Source organism: Accipiter gentilis, chromosome 6 (assembly GCF_929443795.1).
Source record: "Accipiter gentilis chromosome 6, bAccGen1.1, whole genome shotgun sequence".
Taxonomy (NCBI): domain Eukaryota; kingdom Metazoa; phylum Chordata; class Aves; order Accipitriformes; family Accipitridae; genus Astur; species Astur gentilis.
The window spans coordinates 5,406,075-5,417,884 of NC_064885.1; the positions used below are offsets into that span (position 1 = coordinate 5,406,075).

Genomic DNA, 11,810 nt, shown 5'->3' on the forward strand with positions numbered 1-11,810 from the left:
GGGAGGAGGCGGCGAGAACCGACCTGCGCTCCCCAAGGAGGTGATTTTTCTTCCTCCTTCGGGAGAAAGCGGCCTTTGGCTTTCCGCGCTCAGTATTTCCTCTCCCGAAAGCCCCCGCAGGAGCAGGGCAGGGGCCCGCGGAGCCTGTCCGCGGCGCTCCCCGGTGCAGCAGACATCAGTATAATCATCCAAGACCGAGTTATTGCATAGAGGGGGACAAACACCGGCACACGGCGATACTCCCCGTACCTCGGAGGGGTGTCACAACACGCCGTTGCAGCAGCCTCCTGTCCAAAAGATAAAGCCAAGCCGGAGAAACGCAAAACACAAACGTGGCCGGGGCTGGAAGGAGCGGGGTGGCCTCTTGCCTCGGCAAAGCAACGAGCTGCGGTTCACAGGGGCCAAAGTGCCGCTCCCGGTGCCCGTCTTCCCGGAGGGAAGCGCGTGTGGCCTGCTCTGACGGCGCTACCTGCTCAGACCAGACCTCCGGGGGGTTAAAGACATTTTGACACCGTTTGATGTTTGGTACGGCGCGTTGCTGTATGGTGAGCTACCGCAGAACTGTGTGCCTGAAAAGATATATAAATAGTATTTCGGGGTTTCCTCTATTCAGATCTTTGCCAATTCCTTTTTTTGAAGCAGGCGAGATGATAAGGAATAACAAGCAGACTAGCTTACTCCGCAAAAATTGCGTTGCAGTCCATAAAACGTTGGAAGTGTCCATCTCCGACAGCAGATTCCTGTTGATTCCCATTTAACTTTTCATTAGTATCTCATGTACGCATCTGCTTCCCAGCTCTGGCATTTCCTGTTGGAGACACCAGCTCCGAGCCTAGCACATAAAACTCATTTTCAGGGGAACCATCAGTGGTATGACTCTTTCATCCCATTCTGGGATCCTTTGCGTGAGAGATCAGATGATGCAAACTGCTGCGTAAGCCAAGCATGGTACAGCATCAAAAGGGCTCTGAGGAAAAGCAGAGTAAATTGGCTTCTCTTTCTTGGGGCTCATCTGCGCTGCACAGTCGTTAGGAGGGGACAAGGAGGGAATGGGGATTATCCATCAAAAAGATGCCCCAGATCTAATTAAAGTGGAAAAGCCAAAAGACCTTGGTCATCAGGATGTTCTTAAACCAAAAGGGAGAAGGAACGTCAAGAGGGAATTTGGCAGTCTCAAAAGTGATCACCGTTACATAGGTTTAAGTCCTCAGTCTACAAATAAATTGCTCTGGATTACACAAAGTAACTGAGCTCATTTCCCTTTTTAGCTGATAAAAGCCCAGTTGTCTGGAATTTCAACAAACCAATTGTAAAAGCAGCATGTGGCAGAAGACTGATGAGTCATCCACTCATTTTCTCAGCAGCCACTAACAACAAAACCTTCTCATTTCCTTGGGCCAACCTAAGCGAGCTCTGCCTTCTGGATCCCTGGGTGAGCAAGTCCGCAGATTAGGGACCGACCTGCAAGAAGCCTCCTCCTCTTCCTCCTCAGCTCTGCCCTGTGCTCGTGCTTGCTGAGAGCTTCAGCCCTGGCACTCAAGAAGGTGGTTACTCAGGGGCTGTGGCTTTTGCCTTACAACACTCTCTGCAGTGGTTCCAGACACGGAGAAAGAGTGCGGTTTCCTCCTGAAGATTGGCAGCAAATGGTTCCCCGTGAACTGGAAAGATGGAGCAGCTCAGTCTTTGCAGATTCCTCGCAGAGGGAACGAGGGATGACGCCACAGCAGGGAAGTTAAAACTGCTAATATTGTTTGGCAGCACTTCACAAGATCAAATCAGCACTTGGTTTTCCAGCAGAGCACTTCCAAGAAATCCCACTGGTGATGAAAGTTCCTAGGTAGACAAAAATATCTGAGGTTCAGGCTGTAGAGCAGCCACAGCAGAATACAGTCTTGAAAGAGAAGCGAATCTGGGAATACTGCTACGGAATGTCCCGTACTGGCCATCAGAGAGCATCTAAATCAGGCAAGAAACAGGCACCCGGATTAGCATCATCCTCAGTCATTTTTATTTCCCAGAGGAAACAAAAACCCCTTCAAGTCCAGCCCACCAGTGGCAGAGGCATGTTTTCTGTCCAGGAAAAGAACAAAGCCATGGGAACCTGGCAGATAATCTCTGCTACGATATAGTCTGACCCCGTGGCTGAGGCAGGAGACCGCCTTGCAAATTGCTTCAGTCAGGTAGAAAATGGAGTTTCATGAGTGAATGATGCAAAGCAAAGACTAATAGTATTAATTTCCCTGAGCGCTGCTAAGTGTGAAAGCTGGAAGCTACTAAACAGGACTCCCTAGATAGGAAACTGCAAGGACCAACATTTAAGTAGAATTTAATACAGATAAGTCACTTTTATCTCCTGCAGGGGACCTGTATTGCTAATTTACTGCCAAGTTCCTTTCACAGTTCCTTTTATTTGGGACCATATTTCTCAGAGTAGGATAGCAACAGCCACACTAGTGTACTATCTTTAGTCTTCTAAGTCAAGATTGGTGACTGTAGGCACCCACCAGTGCTGGATGTAACCCAGAGTGGCTAGGAAAGAGGGGGACCAGTGCTGATTGCCGGTAACAGGCAGCTGCGTGTACTGCACTGTAGCGGTTTGGGGGGGCTTTCATGCACAGTCCTAAGAGTTTCTACAGTCCCTGGCTGCTTTCTTCACAGCACAGGAAACATTGGCAAGTACCTCGATGCTCTTGATTAAAGGTTAGACTTGCCCTCTTGGAATGTGGTTCCGTTTCTTGCACTCACTTCAAAAAAGGAGAGTTTAAAAGATCCAGGAGCAATTGTTAAAAGCAATTACTGTGGTTGTCTAAGCCTACTTTACTCACACTCCTGAAAGAGAAGCATGAATGTAGCCATATCAGTAAAAGCCCAGGACATGGTTCCTTGTTGCATCAGTAGGAGCACAGAGTCTCTGGGGGACTTCCCACAGCGCAGAGTTAAAACCCGAGGGGAATTACCATCTCAGAAATATATCCTCCTCCTCCTCTGAGCCCAAAGGTTTCGGCAGACCTGTCCATGAGCGTGGCATTCCTTTAGCCTTCTGCAGGGTTTACTGCCTCTGAGCTTCTGCCGTGGTGATCACAGGGATCTCATCCCGTTTCCAGTGCTCCCAGAAGGTGACTTTCCTCCCTCCCGGCTGCCAGCTCCTGTGGGTGGGTATCCAGTAGATGGCATCCGCACCCAACACTTGTGCTGGAGCTTCACCTTCCTGAAGGCTTCTCTTCCGCTTTATTTATCTCGGGGTCTGTTTCTCCGTTAATGCTTACTTTTCATTTGAATGTTTAATGCCCTCTAAGCAATTTATTTTAAAATTTCACAACATTCACTGGTTTAGTGCGCCTTTCACTATTCTTATTCCTTCCCAAGAATAAAGATCACTTATCGTTCCTCTGTGTTCAGTGGCATAGTGTGTGGTCTTTTACATAAGGACCATCAGAAAATAGAAATATTAACAAAATTATGAAAAAAATACTTGAGATCTGTCCATCTCAACAGTGGAAAATATATGGGGTATGGGCTGGGAGTCTAAGAAATCAGAGCACGTCGCATCTCCATAATATTTATAATTGGGAAAAATAGGTTTTGTGGGAGGGAACAGGAGTGCTGAGTAAGTTCAAGTAGCATTCCCTGACAGCCTCGCTTTCTGGCCCAGATATCTGGCAAGCAGAGGCAGTGGGTTTGGATGTTACAGTCACTCTCCAACAATGGAAGTGTTGCAAAATATGTAGCACCACGTATTAAAAAGGGATTAGGAGTGGGGAACCACAATGAGGAGGAAGACAGGGGCAGCCTTTGAGCAGAGCCTCAGGCACTGTTGCAGAAACATGTTTTCTGGAGCGGGATTACAGCTTTGTTGCAGGCATTGTTTGCCTGACAAACCAACCCACAGATACAATCCCCAGCTCCCACACGTTTGTGGAGATCCTGCTATGCCCCGGACTCCAAGACCAACCTTCAGACCTTACAACACTGCTGAATAGAAATCAAGTTCTCACGTGCCAGTGAAAATGCAGGGGATTATGAGTTGTGCCCCCTACCCCTGCAGGCACCGAGGATAACCAAGTGGAACCCAAACTGCTGTGAAGTTTGGAGTCGGAGGTTAAGAGACCCAGTGGAAAAGAAACTTCTGCCCAATCTCTATCATGTTCTAAATCTTCTCTTCTCAGGTTTCTAAGGCTTGGATTACACCCAGGAATAGACTGGTGTTTATTAATTAATTCCCTTTGGGGCTGTTCAGAGTCATATTTAATAACAGTCTTATTCTGGGTTTGTTGGTCCACTGTTGCCATAAGGATGATAAGCAGGAACCGGTGTGGTGGATTACTCTGGCTCTGGCCCATGGTCTGTGTAATCCAGCCTTGACAGTGCCCAATCCAAATACCTCACTCAATCAACAGGGCTGGATCCTTTGCAGTAGAGAGTTACGGAGTATCTGCCTCACTGAAGAGGTTCCTCCCAGTCTGAGTCATTAGTGGCTGCTTTACATTCTGGAACATGAGGTTTACGTCCCTCCTAAACGTAATGGAAAGGTGGATAATGCAACCCACAAAACTCTAGACCTCAGTAATTAGACACCCACAAGATAATTACGCCCTGTATAAAAAGAAAAGTTTAAAAAGTCATTGCGAAAGTAATTCTTATCAGTTTAAAAATCCTGCCTTTCAGTGCCTCTGGCCAAGTAACACCTTGCTTTTCTAGTCTCTCTTCCTTCAGCAGCTCTCAAAGCCCATTGCAAAAGAGGACACTGCCATTGCCTTCACTTAAAAAACGTAAACCAGATGAACCTGAGCTCACCTTGCTGCCCATCACACAGACCCGCCGCAAACCTGGGACAGATTTTGCCCAAGTCCCGCTTGATGCTGTGCCTTGCGTCATGACAAACCCACCGTAGAACAGCTGTTACCTGACAGTCTTTTCCCTTACTCCCATTTCTAGACTAAAAAAATACCCCCAAACTCCATACTTTCATTCTTTACATCCTCACTTCCTCTAAACACCTCCTTCTTCTCCTGGATTATCATTGCAATGCAGTGACCAGAGGGAGGGCAGACCTCCCTGCACTCTCCTGCCTTCGGCTCACGTCTTGGCAGGAGCACATGAGCCGTTTCGCAGCCCGTTCCTTTGCCTCCCTCTCTATTTCAACTCAACTTAATACCAAACCACAAAGATCACTTTACTCTTAGGAAGGACATTTTGATTGAAGTTTCTACTGGACTATAAGCCAAGATTTAGTTGAATGCTACAAGGACAGGACATATAACTTCCTAAAAATGGTGGAAGAAGCTAAATTTATTTCTTAAAATTTCTTAAATTGAGTTTGAAGGTACAAAGTGAGTGAAAGGCTGGACACTAATTTCTAAAATAGCAGTTTTCTAGAAGGCAGGCTGAGTACTGTCTCTTTAAGGGACTTTGGTAAACATATTTTTTTTAACAGAAAATGATTCCCTGTTAGTTTTAAGGATAAACCAATGAACACAGAAAAAGTCATACCAAGAAACAATCAAAGGTGACCCATGTTTGCAACGGACCCGCAAATAAATAGTGCTTGTATGCTCGTGTGCTCTCTGCATACAGAGAGCCCTCACTGCCCACCTCTGTGCTGCTGAGTGGGGCCACTGCGTCTACAGGCGAAGAAAACACCGAGGACGTGTACCAGGCTCCTCCTGCTCATAAAATGCGCTTTATGGCTCTGCTGAGCTAGTTCCTGACGAGTGATGTGCCCTGTGTCCGCGGGGACACTGACAGCGGTGAGAACACGGTCTGGGGGGCTGTGAGGACCCCATCCTTTGCAACCGTGTCACCACCATCCTTCTGAAGTATAAGCAGGCAATTTCAGACAGTGTTTTCTCCGTAGCCAAGTGCTTCAGTACCCTCCACAGACAGGCAGCTGTGCACACAGCTGTCCCAGCAGTGGAGGGGACCCTCGCTTTAAGTTGTGGCGTGCCCAGGGGCTGAGCTAACCACAGGAGTACCCTGGTGTACGCACCAGTGAGCAGGACAGTGTCTCTGCTCTCTCCTCTGCCAACATGCAGTTCAAAGGCTGAATCCGTGCATTTTCTCATTTTCCAGGCAAAGGAGGACAGGGCGACAGAGCTTCGGGTAGGAAGGGGCAAATCAGAGTCTACTCCTGCTCTAAAGTAATCTAGGATAAACTTCCTATGGCTTGAAACAGCGTCATGAACACCCAGAAAGCTGAGAGGGAAAAGATATTATTTTTGGCTGAAGGTCTTTATAGCTGATGCAGGAAGTCTCTCATTAGTTACTCATTGCCTCGGCAAGTCTCATAAAACAGCCAGCAGAGCCCAGCAAATACTTTTCTTCAGTGTTCTGGGAGCTCAGAAAGCCAGGAGTTGAACGAGGCCTTGAACCCATTTTATGGACTCACTTCTTACTGAGCTACCATAAAATATTAAAATTTAGACCTTATAAATACGGTGGGGAAAGAGCTGTGCATTGCTTAGCAGAAGCAGCCTCTCCAGAGACCTTCCCAAGGTAAGTCCAGTGCTACACAACCCAGAGACGGCTTCCCCTGGTAGACAGGTGATTGCAGACAACGAACTCATGCAACAGGGATTAAAGACATAAAACTCCCTCAATTCTGCTCTGAACTGGAAAAGGCCCTGCAACAAATCAACTTAGTTTATTCCCTGGTGACCCTGTCCCCCTCTGCGAGGGCTCTCCCCAGGGTATCTTGAGGGCAGCAAGCAATTAATCCCGTGAGCCCCGAGCAGACGCAGCAACGCTGTGACCCCTCTCCGACAGACACCAACCAGCTGGGCCCCTCCGAGATGGCACAGAGAAGCAGCCTCGCCGTCCCCTGTGAAGTGCCTGTCCTTGCCGTTTGCTTTTTGGCATGCGTAGTAACAGGTAAGCAATGGAAAAAATCCGTTGTGGCTTTGTCCAAGCCCCATCACACCAACATGCGAAACTGTCCGGGGTTGGGCAGTGCCGGGGTGATGTGCCACACCAGCATCCCAGCTTTCAGATGTTGTGGAGGTCATCTCCTGAGGACCGTCTGAAAACTGGTCTCTGATTTTGAGAGTAGCAGAGAAGGGAATGGGGAAGCTTCAGTGTTTTCCAACGTTACTGCAGCAGCTGCACAGGGATGACGAGGCCACCGTTTTCAAACTTGCTCTAAGCAGTGAAAAGTGTGATGGCTTTGGCCACCTGGGAACACCAGGGAAGAGACAGGGAGCTTCAGACTTCTTATATTCACAGGACTAGAGTGCCTTTTTATTCTGCTGTATTTTTAGTTCATTAATCTATGACACAGTCTACAGTAGTGAGTTTCAGCCCGTTACAAAAATTTATTTCCCGTACTGGTTCCTCATTTTTAGTATGTCCTGAGGTTTGTACGTTAGACAAACTGCAGCTCTCCAACAGCTGGACTCAGACTGGCCAGGGTACGGCTGAGGAGCTGATTAACTAATTTATATTCCCAAGTGCATTCAGCTCCAACCAAAAACCAGTGTATCAAACTGTGGGCACAAAACCAGAGGGCACAGGTATGCTGCAACTGTGATTTGCAGCAAGAGGGTGAGCAAGACTGGCGGGATGGGGATGATCTTTTGCTCTGTGTGTTACATGGTCCCTGCTGGTTTTCAGACCTTTTCGTATTACAGGTCAGGCTTTGGCATTCTTGCAGTCCGTGGCAAAAGCCCAACTTCATTTTTAAATAACTGTGAAGGGAGCTTTGTGATGAAGACAACTTCTTGTCTCAAAAACTAAAGTCCCACCTGAAAACACCTGTTAGGCTGAAGCCTGAAACTCTCAGTCCCTCCTCCAAGGTCGAGGCCTGGAGAAGCTAGCAGGGCAGCTTTTGTAGGAAGGGTACAGCTTCGGATGCTTAGTGCCCTCGTTCTCCTTTTCCAGGTTTGGAGTTGTCTGTGAATAATCATGCTGCTGACTTCTCCCTGTCTACATCGGCTGGCCCTCCTGTCTCCCTCTCCTGCCTAGTACAGAACAGCAGCCAGGCTGAGGAGCTGCTCTGGTATCGAGAAGGCGGCAAAGTGGATCTGAAAGATGGGAATAAAGTGAATGTCAGTAACATCTGCATATCCCCAGTCACCGAGTCTGACAACGGAGTCACCTTCACTTGCAAGCTGGCACGGGACAAGTCTGTCCAGGTGTCTGTGATCCTGGATGTCCAGTGTGAGTTGCACTGGGGGATATTTGTGCAGAATGGCTGGGGTGGGACGAAATAATGGGCTGAGCACCTCGGTGTCTGGGCACTAGCTGAAGGCGGGGTGTTTTGCACCCTTGTACACTGTCTTCACCAAGAAAAAATGCGTTTATGAGGAGATAACTCACGTGACAAGACACTCCCTTTCCACAGTGGTGCTTATGGCCTGATCTAATGCCTCTTTTATAGGGAGTGGGTGGGCCCTTAAGCAAGAAGATGTTCTGGATATGTCCCTGCCTCCACCTAGATTCTTTCCCAAGGATGCAAGTCAGGGCAGAGGAGTTGCCATCTCTGCCACTGATTGCCCTGCTGATTCCCGGGGATCATGAAAGGCTGCACAACTGTGGTGTGTTACACCACTGAACAAGGTGCACAAGGGATGTGTAAAGGGAATTTATTTTGCATTAAATAGTGAGCAGCATTATTAATGACCTGTTGAACTGCATTACTGTGAACAGTTCCTCCCCAGCTGACTGGAGAAGAGTCCCTGCAAATCGAAGAAGACAAAGATGTTACTCTGACCTGCAATGCCAAATCCAACCCTCAAGCCCAAACAGCTTGGTATAAGAACAAGAACACCTTGATCCTACAGCAAAATCGTTACCAGTTGTACCAGACTAGTGAGGTCTTTCAGCTCTCTATCAAAACAGTACAGAAGTCTGACAACGGGACCTACACCTGTGTGGTAAAATCTGCTTTGGGAGAGGGGAGAAAGGATTTCCACCTGATAGTTGAAGGTAACAAGGCTGCTGCCAAACAGTAAGATTTACAAATAACTCTCCATCCTCTTTTATTACGATAGCAATCAATTTCCATTAAGGAGTGTAAGTGGAACGTGGTAAATTCCCCACATTAAGTTTTGAGGGCACAGCGACAGCAAGGAGCATTCCTTGCACCTGTGCCTGGCACCACAGCACCAGGAAGGGCCTTTCCTGCTCTACCTGTTATTCAAAGGCATTTGGCAAGCGTGACCTGAGGCAGGCTCATCCCACTGTCTCACTTCCCATGCTGACAGGGCAAATTCAAGTGTGGTTCAAAGCACCTTAGGTCTTACTTGAAGTTTCTTACTCTGACCGTAGTATTCTGTCATGCCTAAAGAGCTGCATAAGGCAAGAGAAGTTGGCCTCCAGAAGTGATTATGGCCCTGCGGACAACAGGGAGGTGGAAGCCTCACTGGGGCTGGATGCTCAGGTCTCAGGCAGGTGACGCTAGGTGAGGTGACCCACCAGGCATCCATTTCCCACCCAGTGTCCAGGCCCCTCTCATTTCTGCACTCTCAGAACAGGGAGGAAACCAATGTTAGCTGTATCAGTGATACTTCTGGACAACCTTATTTCCATGCATAAGAGTGCCTTGGGGATCTTCTTCAGGGACCGATGTTTCAATTCTTCCTTCAGTTCACTAAAATACAGGCTTGGCTCCCTTCTTTCCAGGGGACTAATGCACACAGTCAGTCTGCAGACAGCAGAGAGGGCACAGTTCAAATCAGCAGTGACAGCCATGGGAAAAGAATTATGTCTTTCCACAGTTCCGTGAAACGTTCTGGTTTATGTGACTGTACTAATCTATCACGTATTCAACCTCCCCTCTCTCTCTTGACAGATAAAAAACCTGTTTTTCCCACGGAGGCTGTTATTGCTGCTGCCGTGGTGGTTACACTCACAGTACTTTTTGGAATTGTGGCTCAAAAAGATAAAATTTTTAAGGTATGGAAAGCACTAGTTTCTTAGGAAAAAAACAGTATTGTTTTGTTGCAATGCTCTGAGTTTTTCTACCTTTTCTATTCTACTTTGTAGTCTGTTCCTATCCACTGTTAAAGAACTGCTACATAGTACCTCCTGCTCTAGAATTACCAGTAGATGAATCCAATATTAGATATTTTTAAGGTGGAAGGCATTACACACTTGCAAAATATTCATACAAATATCCCTATGGCTGGGAAATACAGAAGATAACAAGACTGTTTCTTTATTTGCAGTGCTTCAAAAGATCAAGTGAAACAGCTCTGTAAGTATTGGGCTGCTTATTCATGCAACTTCTAAATGAACCCCCTTCTTTAAGCCTTGGCAGAACCTGGGAAACAAAAAAACACTCGGCACGCTAAACCCAGCCATGCTGAATTACCCGAGCTCTTGTTCTGGCTGGCTAACATGAGCTCGCACCTTCTCTCCCAGCAGAGAGGGGTCCATGGGAACACGGCAGGACACACGCAGATCCCGCCCCAGGCACGGCACAGCTCCTGCCCTCTCCCTGGCCATTCCAGGGTCCTGGCTACGCCTGTGTGGAGGCAGTGGGGAACAAACATAATGGCGTATCCCCAGCCTGCCGAAAGCTTCCTGGAGCTGAATGCAGCCCAGGTGAATTCAACTCACTTGTTGGGTTTTTTTCCCTAGTAGGTGATTTTTCATTTCTTTTTTTCATCTTGCTACAGGTAAAGACCATGAGGTTCCTGTGCACAGCCAGAAAACAACATTTCTAGTGGTGGAACTAAGCCCTTGAATGAGATGATGAGATAAAGCACTGAAACAAGTTTTTTGGGGTCAAGTTTATATGGTCTTTTCAAAATATAAGTGTTTGTTTGTGCCTGTCCATTCTAACCTACTGCTTAGAGCACCGATCACGGGGATGGGCTGCCCTGAGCTGTTGCCAGATCTTGCTCTCTATGCTTATTCCTACAAGGACATACGTGCAGTCAGGCATGCGGGTTGTGGATCGGTCTACAGAGCAATCCATACTGGGTCGCCACAGACTGTGATGTTGGTGCACGCAAATAAAGTGAGGTGTCGAGCTGGCAGCTGCTTTCCTGGCCCCGTCCTACAATGCCATTCCACAGGGTTTTAGGGGTGGCAGCCACCCAACTTGCTGCCCCTGCCTGGTAATCCTATGGGCATCTCCACTTCTGTTGGCCAGGGTGAAAGTCGCCCAGCATTTTGCGCTGCTGTTTCACCTCCCATCTCCCTTGGCTGAGAGCAGACCCCAGGGCTCGGAGCAGCCCCAAGTGCTCAATACACAGTGGAAATTTCAGCGTGAATGCTCCAGCACTGCCACATCAGGAAAGCCTATCCCGCCCCCAGCAAATATGCCACTCAAGTGTTTTTCTGAAGGTCCTGGCAAACTTTTAAGGCCTCATCGTGTCTTGGAACGGTAGATTACTAATCCCATCAATGAACACCGTGTGCTGTATATCTATTTGAGCCTGCGATGCGCAAATACTCTTCTCGGAGGAGCAGGGCTGTTACTCAACAGGAGGCCTCGGCAGCGTGATCCGGAGCGTGTCCTTGACTGACGTCTGCCTGTGCTCAGGGAGGGCCGTCACCCCGCCATGTCGGTGCCAGCTCACGCTCCCAGGTGCCCGGTCTCGACACACGTAGAGGGGGTGACAGAGAACCGCAGAGCAGGGGGTGACACCGCGGGGCTACAGCCCCGGGGGGCGGCAGGATGGGGGGGGGGGGGGGGATTCCCCACCCCCGCCTGCCTCCCTCCCCTCACCCAAACGGCCCTGAAGGAAGGCGGCTGCCATAAACCGCCCGCCAGCACTGCAGCTCCTCAGGGCGAGGAGGAGGACGAGGCGGTGGCGGGCGGCGGGAGCGCCGCGCGCTGCCTCAGGCGACGCCGCCGAACGTTCTCG

General features: G+C 48.7%; 1 protein-coding gene across 1 annotated transcript; it reads left to right on the forward strand.

Annotated features, from left to right (window-relative positions):
- The first annotated feature begins 6,700 nt into the window (after positions 1-6,700).
- On the forward strand, positions 6,701-10,434 carry TMIGD1 (transmembrane and immunoglobulin domain containing 1). The gene is made up of 5 exons (XM_049802811.1): positions 6,701-6,867; positions 7,873-8,151; positions 8,641-8,919; positions 9,785-9,888; positions 10,161-10,434. The coding sequence occupies exons 1-5, from the start codon at positions 6,789-6,791 to the stop codon at positions 10,191-10,193; spliced, it is 774 nt and encodes a 257-aa protein (XP_049658768.1). The 5' UTR covers positions 6,701-6,788; the 3' UTR covers positions 10,194-10,434.
- Positions 10,435-11,810: the final 1,376 nt, after the last annotated feature.

Excerpts from the sequence above, each read along its gene's own strand:
- TMIGD1 (XM_049802811.1), top strand. The coding sequence starts at position 6,789 with ATGGCACAGAGAAGCAGCCTCGCCGTCCCCTGTGAAGTGCCTGTCCTT. Across the intron at positions 6,868-7,872 it reads TTTGGCATGCGTAGTAACAG|GTTTGGAGTTGTCTGTGAAT; the intron begins GTAAGCAATGGA and ends CTCCTTTTCCAG. Across the intron at positions 8,920-9,784 it reads TTTCCACCTGATAGTTGAAG|ATAAAAAACCTGTTTTTCCC; the intron begins GTAACAAGGCTG and ends CTCTCTTGACAG.